Here is a 10,538-nt window from a genome sequence, read left to right as displayed (position 1 = left end):
GTCGGACCAGCGTTGGACCGACCTCAGCGTGGGAGCCTCTTGTTTTAGTTTCTGTCTGTAGGCAGGGATCAACAAAATGGAGTCGTGGTCAGCTTTTCCGAAAGGGGGGCGGGGCAGGGCCTTATATGCGTCGCGGAAGTTAGAGTAACAATGATCCAAGGTCTTTCCTCCCCTGGTTGCGCAATCGATATGCTGATAAAATTTGGGGAGTCTTGTTTTCAGATTAGCCTTGTTAAAATCCCCAGCTACAATGAATGCAGCCTCCGGATAAATCGTTTCCAGTTTGCAGAGAGTTAAATAAAGTTCGTTCAGAGCCATCGATGTGTCTGCTTGGGGGGGGATATATACGGCTGTGATTATAATCGAAGATAATTCTCTTGGTAGATAATGCGGTCTACATTTGATTGTGAGGAATTCTAAATCAGGTGAACAGAAGGATTTGAGTTCCTGTATGTTTCTTTCATCACACCATGTCACGTTGGCCATGAGGCATACGCCCCCGCCCCTCTTCTTACCAGAAAGATGTTTGTTTCTGTCAGCGCGATGTGTGGAGAAACCCGTTGGCTGCACCGCTTCGGATAGAGTCTCTCCAGTGAGCCATGTTTCAGTGAAGCAAAGGACGTTACAGTCTCTGATGTCCCTCTGGAATGCTACCCTTGCTCGGATTTCATCAACCTTGTTGTCAAGAGACTGGACATTGGCAAGAAGAATGCTAGGGAGTGGTGCGCGCTGTGCCCGTTTCCGGAGTCTGACCAGAAGACCGCCTCGTTTCCCTCTCTTTCGGAGTCGTTTTTTTTGGTCGCTGCATAGGATCCACTCCGTTGTCCTGTTTGTAAGGCAGAACACAGGATCCGCGTCGCGAAAAACATATTCTTGGTCGTACTGATGGTGAGTTGATGCTGATCTTATATTCAGTAGTTCTTCTCGACTGTATGTAATGAAACCTAAGATGACCTGGGGTACTAATGTAAGAAATAACACGTAAAAAAACAAAAAACTGCATAGTTTCCTAGGAACGCGAAGCGAGGCGGCCATCTCTGTCGGCGCCGGAAGGCGAGATCTCAGGGAACAATGAGTTGTCACTAGGGGGTCAACTGTTTTGCTTATTGATGACATCATTGTCTACTCTTTCAATAAACAGCAGCATATGAATGCCCTTGATGATGTCTGTGAGTTCAGTGTTCTAGTATTGACTCTGTTGTAATGGCAGAAAACATTCACCGGGTGGCAGCACTGGGGCGGCTGAATTTCACAGCAGCATACTGGACATCCTCGTCCTGAATCTGGGGCTGAGGCAGCTGGACGGTGGAGTATAGAGACACTTCCTGGTTTTTGGAGCCAGAGAAGTGGACGCTGGCATAGTGAACATCATCCTGGTTGTCTGTGTCAGCTGTCTGTGCTGCAGTAGAGGTCATGGCCATGCTTGAGATGTTGTCATACACTGGACTAGAGTCTCCCTGATGGAGAAAGAGGACAGACAACATGAGGAGTGGAAAGTTCCACAAAGAAGACACAGTCATGTTCTGTTTCCAACAGACTCACCTGTACATTCTCTGATGTGTCTCTTGTGTCAGAGGTGGATTTGGAGGCCTTCTTCCTGTTTAACACATTAATGAATCAATCAATCAATATTACTAAAGCTAAATAATAAAACTGAAAAATGCGTTTTCACTTCACTCACCTGAACCACATGAAGCCAGAGAGACAGAAGATGAGAAACAGAACAACCACTATGATTCCTACAGCTGCAGTCACAAAGGAGGTGGGTTTCCCTATGATACAACATGGATGATTTGAGTACATGGCATGATATAATGAACTACAAATTAACTATAATACAGGACAGTAATGCAATACTTGTTAAGGGATCTTATAACCCAGTGTAAACTAAGGTGTAATTAGTCAGAGTAGAATGATTAAGATTAGATTGAAACATGTAGTTCTGTATTGAAGTATTGAATATGTAACTTTACCTGCTACAATGATCATCTGAGCTGTAGAGTTCATAGATCCTTTTCTATTCTGGGCCTCACAGTAGTATTCTCCTCTGTCCTCAGAGATGATGTTAGTGATGCTGTAACTCTGTCCTGATGCTTTTGGTGAGGTTACGTTCTTCTTGTACCAGGTGTATTTGTCCACAGGTGGGTTGGCATCACTGCTGCAGGTCAGAGTCACTGAACTGCCCTCCATTACTTCACCAGAGGGACTGACTGACACTGAGGTGTTCTTTGGGCCATCTGGTGGACAATATGTAACACATTGTTCATACATAGAGCTTTACATGAGGAACATCATGGAACTTGGATTTATGATTAAAATAAATGAAATATTAATATAAATATGTGTAACTTAGACATTAATGTAACAATACAGTGTTTGTGAAGTACGTGTAGTTACTACAGTAATGAGATGAGTACAATCATGGAACTGGGACATAGATTGAAATAATAGATAGAATAGATGAGAGAAGATGTTACTAAAAGAATACAACTGGAGATGTTTCACACATCCTCACATGTGACAGTGAGAGTCTCTTCAACAGAGTGGAGATCCTCATGGCCTTCTACAGAACAGGAGTATCTGCCTGCATCCTCACTGCTGACTGGGTTTAGGAACAGACTGGTAGATTTTGTGGTTACATGTCCATTCTTGTACCAAACGTAGGTGGGGTTGTCACCCAGAGTACAGGTGGTGCTACAGGTCAGTGTCACCTTCTGTCCCTCTGTCACAGTGGCAGGAGTCACCTTCACCAGCAGACCTAAATGAAAGAGGATTAAAACACTGAGTACATCATTAAGTAATCGTTTGCAGGTCTGGAGTAGATAACAACATTAAAACCATCAATGACCTGTTGTCTAGTTCAAATGAGGCAGGAGTGGACGTTCTCAAATCATCAATTCAGACATTCCTATTATACCATACATTCATATTAATTGTATTATTACTGTACAAATCAAAACAATTTTTCCAGAACCACTTAAACAGATCAACACTATATATAATATCACTGTACCTGTAACAGACAGAGTGATTAAACAGATCAACACTATATATAATATCACTGTACCTGTAACAGACAAAGTGACTCCAGGATAGCCAAAATATTTCCCTCCAGTCTGATCTGTTATGAATCTGAATTTGTACGTAGCTGAGTCACTCTCTCTCAGGTCTGTGATTCTCAGGGTGTGGCCATTCGTCGTATCACTATGGTACGTCACACGACCATTGTAGTTTCGGTCATTTATCAGATTTACATAAATCTCCACATCATACTTTTTGATGAACCAGAAGGTTGATGTGACTGTACCACTGGGATATGTGTAAGAGCAGGACAGATCCACTGTTGACCCCTTCAAGGTACAGATACTCTGAGTGGTGTATGTAACACTCCAGACATTCTGACTCAGTACCACTGAAACACAGTTAGACATCACAAGGATGTTACATTAAGTTCAAGGTCTTGTGACTCACACTAACACTTTGTTCCATAGTTGCTGAGTTGAGACATAGATACTCTTTGGTTGAGTGTGAATGGAAACCACAGATAAGCTTCACTCAGTGAGGTGAGAAAGACAACTGTTTAAAATGGAGTGGAGACGCCAAATGTGTCGACAGTAGAACATAAAAATGGTTATGCTTTTAGAAATATCTGTAGTTTGACAAACTGGGCAACTAAAATATAAGAATGAGACCGTACCTGCTACAGACCAGAGAAAGACCACCAGAGAAAGACGACCACCTGCTGTTCTCAAGACCATTGTTGCATCTCCCACCCTGCAGTCTTAGAAACATAAACAACAACTCACTCTATAGCTGGTGAATAACTCCACCTGATACATTGAAGTATAAACTGTAAATGGGGTAGAGGGCCTCATTACTGAAAATGAACCAGACTCATATTGTGTTGTGTTGTATTGTGCTATATGGTTGTCTATGTGAATACTGTCTGTCTGTAAGTCTATATCACGATGTATGTAATGTGTGTGACGTGTTGCATGTCTCTCTATTTAATTAACCTGACATGATGTATGATGCAAAAATCATTTCCTAATGGATACAATAGTCATCACCATCATCATCAAAAACAACAACAGCAACAATCACTTATTGAACAGATCTGTATTACTGTAAACACATATTTCTACATTGATTGTTGTGAAGCTGTTTTATTCTCAGAACCCCAAATATAGGAGGATAAATGTTCCATCCTTTACGGTCCGTCAAGCTGTACAGCAGCCTAAAGACTGACCACCAGGTTCAATGATAACACCTATCCTCAAGCTGTGAGGCTAAACAGCAAGTGACTCTCTCTCTCTCACTCACACACACACACAGTCTTGTAAAACTAACCTTGTGGGGACACAAAATTCAGTCCCATTCACAATCCTATTTTCCTTTACCTTAACCCCAAAACCTATTAACCCTAACCCGATGTAACGAGTTTCGTCTTCATACGAAGGAGAGTCGGACCAAAATGCAGCGTGTGGTTTACGATCCATGTTTATTAATAATACGAAACACGAATCTCCAATACAATACTACAAAACAAAACGTAACGAAACCCTAACAGCCTATATAGTGTGAACACAGGGACACATAGGACAGGAACAATCACCCACAAACACACAGTGAAACCCAGGCTACCTAAATATGGTTCCCAATCAGAGACAATGACGAACACCTGCCTCTGACTGAGAACCATATCAGGATGAACATAGAAATAGACAAACAAGACATGAAACATAGAATACCCACTCAGATCACACCCTGACCAATCAAAACATAGAAAATACAAAGTAAACTATGGTCAGGGCGTGACAGTACCCCCCCCCCAAGGTGCGGACTCCGGCCGCAAAACCTGAACCTATAGGGGAGGGTCTGGGTGGGCATCTGTCCGCGGTGGCGGCTCTGGCGCTGGACGTGGACCCCACTCCATGACAGTTTTAATCCCCCTCCTAAACGTCCCTAAATAGGTTACCCACCACAATGATAACATGGGACAGAGGGACAGCTCGGGACAGAGGTAACTCGGGACAGATGGGTAGCTCAGCACTGAGAGGAAGCTCAGCACTGAGAAGAAGCTCAGCACTGAGAAGAAGCCCAGGCAGGTAGTAGAAACTACCAGAACCTGGCTGGCTGGCGGTTTCAGCAGATCCTGGTCGACTAGCAGATCTGGAAGAATCTGGTCGACTGGCGAATCTGGGAGAATCAGGTCGACTGGCGGATCTGGGAGAATCTGGTCGACTGGCGGATCTGGGAGAATCTGGTCGACTGGCGGATCTGGGAGAATCTGGTCGACTGGCGGATCTGGGAGAATCTGGTCGACTGGCGGATCTGGGAGAATCTGGTCGACTGGCGGATCTGGGAGAATCTGGTCGACTGGCGGATCTGGGAGAATCTGGACGACTGGCAGATCTGGAAGAGTCTGGTCGACTGGCAGATCTGGAAGAGTCTGGTCGACTGGCAGATCTGGAAGAGTCTGGTCGACTGGCAGATCTGGAAGAGTCTGGACGACTGGCAGATCTGGAAGAGTCTGGACGACTGGCAGATCTGGAAGAGTCTGGACGACTGGCAGATCTGGAAGAGTCTGGACGACTGGCAGATCTGGACGACTGGCAGATCTGGAAGAGTCTGGTCGACTGGCAGCTCTGTCTGCTCCATGCTGACTGGCTGCTCCATGCTGACTGGCAGCTCTGGCTGCTCCATGCTGACTGGCTGCTCCATGCTGACTGGCAGCTCTGGCTGCTCCATGCTGACTGGCTGCTCTATGCTGACTGGCTGCTCTGGCTGCTCCATGCTGACTTGCTGCTCCATGCTGACTGGCGGCCCTGGCTGCTCCATGCTGACTGGCGGCCCTGGCTGCTCCATGCTAACTGGCAGCTCTGGCGGCTCCTTGCAGACTGGCAGCTCTGGCGGCTCCTTGCAGACTGGCAGCTTTGGCGGCATCCTGCAGACAGGCAGCTCTGGCGGCTCCTTGCAGACAGGCAGCTCCATGCAGACTGGCAGCTCTATGCAGACTGGCAGCTCCATGCAGACTGGCAGCTCCTTGCAGACTGGCAGCTCCTTGCTAACTGGCAGCTCTAAGCTAACTGGCAGCTCTATGCTAACTGGCAGCTCTATGCTAACTGGCAGTTCTGAACAGGCGGAAGACTCCGGCAGCGCTGTAGAGGCGGAAAGCTCTGACAGCGCTAAACAGGCGGGAGACTCCGACAGCGCTGGAGAGGAGGAGGGCTCCGACAGCGCTGGACAGGCGAGGCGCACTGTAGGCCTGATGCGTGGTACTGGCACTGGTGGTACTGGGCCAAGGACACGCACAGGAAGCCTGGTGCGGGGAGCTGCTACCGGAGGGCTGGGGTGTGGAGGTGGTACTGGAAAAACCGGACCGTGCAGGCGCACTGGAGCTCTTGAGCACCGAGCCTGCCCAACCTTACCTGGTTGAATGCTCACGGTCGCCCTGCCAGTGCGGCGAGGTGGAATAGCCCGCACTGGGCTATGCAGGCGAACCGGAGACACCGAGCGCAAGGCTGGTGCCATGTAAGCCGGCCCAAGGAGACGCACTGGGGACCAGCTGCGTAGAGCCGGCTTCATGGCATTAGGCTCGACGCTCAATCTAGCCCGGCAGACACGCGGAGCTGGAATATACCGCACCGGGCTATGCACCAGCACTGGAGACACCGTGCGCACCACTGCATAACACGGTGCCTGTCCGGTCTCTCTAGCCCCCCGGTAAGCACAGGGAGTCTGCTCAGGTCTCCTACCTGGCATAGCCATACTCCCTGTTAGCCCCCCCCCAAGAAATTTTTGGGGCTGCCTCTCAGGCTTCCATCCGCGTCGCCGTGCTGCCTTCTCATACCAGCGCCTCTCTGCTTTCACCGCCTCCATTCTACGGTAACCCTCCTCGCACTGCTCCAGCGAATCCCAGGCGGGCTCCGGCACTCTCCCTGGGTCGGCCGCCCACCTGTCGATCTCCTCCCAAGTAGTATACTCCATACTGTACTCCTCCTTGGGCTGTTCCTGTTGTTTCTTCTCCCACTGCACCTTAGTGCGGCTACACTCCCCTGGTTTAGCCCAGGGTCCTCTCCCGTCGAGGATTTCCTCCCATGTCCAGAAATCCTTATTGCGCTTCTCCTCGCGCTGCTCCTGCCTGTTGACACGCTGCTTGGTCCGTTGGTGGTGGGTGATTCTGTAACGAGTTTCGTCTTCATACGAAGGAGAGTCGGACCAAAATGCAGCGTGTGGTTTACGATCCATGTTTATTAATAATACGAAACACGAATCTCCAATACAATACTACACTACAAAACGAAACGAAACGAAACCCTAACAGCCTATATAGTGTGGACACATAGGACAGGAACAATCACCCACAAACACACAGTGAAACCCAGGCTACCTAAATATGGTTCCCAATCAGAGACAATGACGAACACCTGCCTCTGACTGAGAACCATATCAGGCTGAACATAGAAATAGACAAACAAGACATGAAACATAGAATACCCACTCAGATCACACCCTGACCAATCAAAACATAGAAAATACAAAGTAAACTATGGTCAGGGCGTGACACCCGAACCCTAGCTCCAAACCCTAAACCTAATTCGAACCATAACACTGATTCTAACTGGTTTAGTCTTAAATGTAATATTGAATTGTATTATACCATGCACTTTAACCTATCACTTATTTTTTGAGCTCTTAATCCCTTCATGTCTTGGTGTCACGCCCTGACCATAGAGAGCTGTTTATTCTCTATGTTGGTTGGGGCGTGATAGTGATTAAGATTGGTCATCTAGTTGATTAATGATTTATGTTGGCCGGGTATGGCTTCCAATCAGAATCAGCTGTTTATCATTGTCTCTGATTGGGGATCATATTTAGGCAGCCATTTCCTCATTGTGTTTTGTGGGATCTTGTCTACAGATTTTCCTGTGTGCATACCAGTAGTGTCACGGGGTCACTTGTTCGTTATTGTTTTGTTTGGTGAGTTTTTATTAAAAGATGTGGAACTCTACTCACGCTGCGCCTTGGTCCAATCATTACGACGATCGTGACACTTGGTGGGATTATTTATATAATTGATCCAGTTTGCATGTTTTATTAGGATTTTATTAAAACATTTGTTTTAAAGTTAAACCTTTTTAACCTCAGCACTTAATCAATAATTGTCTTCCTCCTGTTGAACTTCGGCCTGTCATGTTCTCCCACCCTCTCCAGACCGGTTGGATGTACAATATAGAAACGGGGCAGAAAGTTGCAATAGGCCCGTGCAACACAAGGGTTGATACCAGCATAAACAGAAACCCTCTTAAACCTGACACTGATTCTAACCTTAACCCTGAACCCCCTAGAAATAGCATTTGACCTCATGGGGACCAACAAAACGTCCCCTGTTGGTCAAATGTTTGTTGGTTTACTATTCCTTTGGGGAAACTATATATACAAAATAATGTGGACACCTCCTCAAATGAGTGGATTCAGCTGTTTATGCCAAAGCTGTTGCTGACTGGTGTATAACATCGAGCACACAGCCATGCCATCTCCATAGACAAACATTGTCAGTAGAATGGCCTTACTGAAGACTTCAGTGACCTTCAACGTGGCACCGTCAAAGGATGACACCTTTCCAGTTTGACAAATTTCTGCCCTAGAACAGTGTTTACATGGCCAAGCAGCCGGACACAAGCCGAAGATCACCATGCGCAATGCCAACCGTTGGCTGGAGTGGTGTAAAACTCGTCACCATTGGACTCTGGAGCAGTGGAAACGCGTTCTCTGTAGTGATGAATAACGATTCACCATCTGGCAGTTCGACGGACGTTTCTGGGTTTGGTGGATGACAGAACACTACCAGCCCCCCCCCCAAAAGTGCCAACTAAAGTTTGGTGGAGGAAGAATAAAGGTCTGGGGCTGTTTTTCATGGTTCGGGCCCCTTAGTTCCATTGAAAGGAAATCTTAACGATACGGCATACAATGATATTCTAGACAATTATGTGCTTCCAAGTTTGAGGCAACAGTTTGGGGAAGGCCCTTTCCTGTTACAGCATGACAATGCCCCCGTGGATAAAGCGAGGTCCATACAGAAATGGTTTGTCAAGATCGGTGTGGAAGAACTGACAGAGCCCTGACCTCAACCACATCGAACACCTTTGGGATGAATTGGAATGCCGACTGCACGCCAATTCTAATGGTCCAACATCGGTTCCCAACATCTCTAATGCTCTTGTGGCTGAATGGAAGCAAGTCCAAGCAGCAATGTTCCAACATCTAGTGGAAAGCCTTCCCAAACATGTAGGCTGTTATAGCAGGGACAAACTCCATATTAATGCCCATGATTTTTTAATGATTTGTTTGATGAGCAGGTGTCCACATACTTTTGGTCATGTAGTGTAGGTACATCTGTCAGGAAGGCCCAGAAGGCCCATGGAGTCTGTATCAAAGTCTAGAGAGCTGGTTGTTATGGATGTAGAAAAGTTCAAACACATCCTACACAGTACAGATGTCAACTCTACTCCATATCAGACTGGTCCTGAAGGGCCCTCAGATAAATCAACTGTGTCACACACAGACACACACTCAGGCCCACATGCACACACACCCTGCAGTGCTACAATGTTTGTTTGCATGTCTTTTTTACCCTGGTTAATCATCTCATCACTATGTAGATCAACACTCCTACACTGAGACACTTTATAAATACTGGCCATAAAACACAGCTCAAAACTGAACAACAAGTAAAATGATACATTACCCTCAATTACATGACGAAAAACAAATAACCCCAAACTATATTTCAAGATATTGACAATTGTACTTACAGAGTGAAGTGAAGGGGAGAGGTCTTGTACAGTGAGTCAACTTACTGTCAGTTAGTGTGAGTTATTTTGTTGACACATATTTAACTGCCCTTGTACTTCCTCTTTAAGTCATTAACATGCAAGATGACCAGACCAGTACATCAGAAAAGGGATGTTACTGTATTTCAACAGAAATAGATATGCAGTCTGTTGCACAATATGTACTTTTCTTCATTTTGAGTTGGACTACATTTTTAAAAATATCTAAATGTGTCATATTTCCAACGTGATATTTTGACAACATAGAGAACCATTTAAACAATGAGTCGACTACAGAGGGCTTGGTGTGGTTGCTAGGTGATTTGTGACACACCTGCAAGCCCTCTATACTATTTAGAATGTGAACAATTGCTCAGAATGTGTTGTCTTGTCCTTCTGAGTTCTGTATATACAGGTCAAAGTTCTATGATCTCATTCAATTAGAACCCATTCAATTTAATACCCATGACCATCACTCCTCATCAGCTGTATCAAATTAATACTGAAGGTTCCAGTGTTCTAGACTAGAGCTCCACCTACTGGTATCTCAACATTACTGCACCATCCTAATAATAATGTCCTCAATAATGTTGGGTTAATAACAACATAACACACTGGAAATACATTAGATAAACTAGTGAAAAACTAAACTGTTTACTTGACAAAGTCACAGTTAAGCAAACATACACTGTTGTATTACAA

The 10,538-nt window shown here is 45.8% G+C and overlaps 1 protein-coding gene across 1 annotated transcript in view; it reads right to left on the bottom strand.

The window, feature by feature from the left end:
- Positions 1-1,217: 1,217 nt before the first annotated feature.
- The window catches only part of LOC139424236 (B-cell receptor CD22-like), a 58,435-nt gene continuing 49,114 nt past the window's right edge, over positions 1,218-10,538 (bottom strand). Inside the window, exons 12-15 of the mRNA XM_071175914.1 lie at positions 1,974-2,237; positions 1,682-1,745; positions 1,543-1,597; positions 1,218-1,457 (exon numbers count right to left, since the gene is read on the bottom strand). Coding sequence (XP_071032015.1) covers positions 1,218-1,457; positions 1,543-1,597; positions 1,682-1,745; positions 1,974-2,237 — 623 coding nt within the window. The remainder of the gene's footprint in view (positions 1,458-1,542; positions 1,598-1,681; positions 1,746-1,973; positions 2,238-10,538) is intronic.

This window comes from Oncorhynchus clarkii, chromosome 13 (genome assembly GCF_045791955.1).
Source record: "Oncorhynchus clarkii lewisi isolate Uvic-CL-2024 chromosome 13, UVic_Ocla_1.0, whole genome shotgun sequence".
Taxonomy (NCBI): domain Eukaryota; kingdom Metazoa; phylum Chordata; class Actinopteri; order Salmoniformes; family Salmonidae; genus Oncorhynchus; species Oncorhynchus clarkii.
The sequence above is the reverse complement of the archived record's forward strand: the minus strand, read 5'-3'. Positions and strand labels throughout refer to the sequence as shown.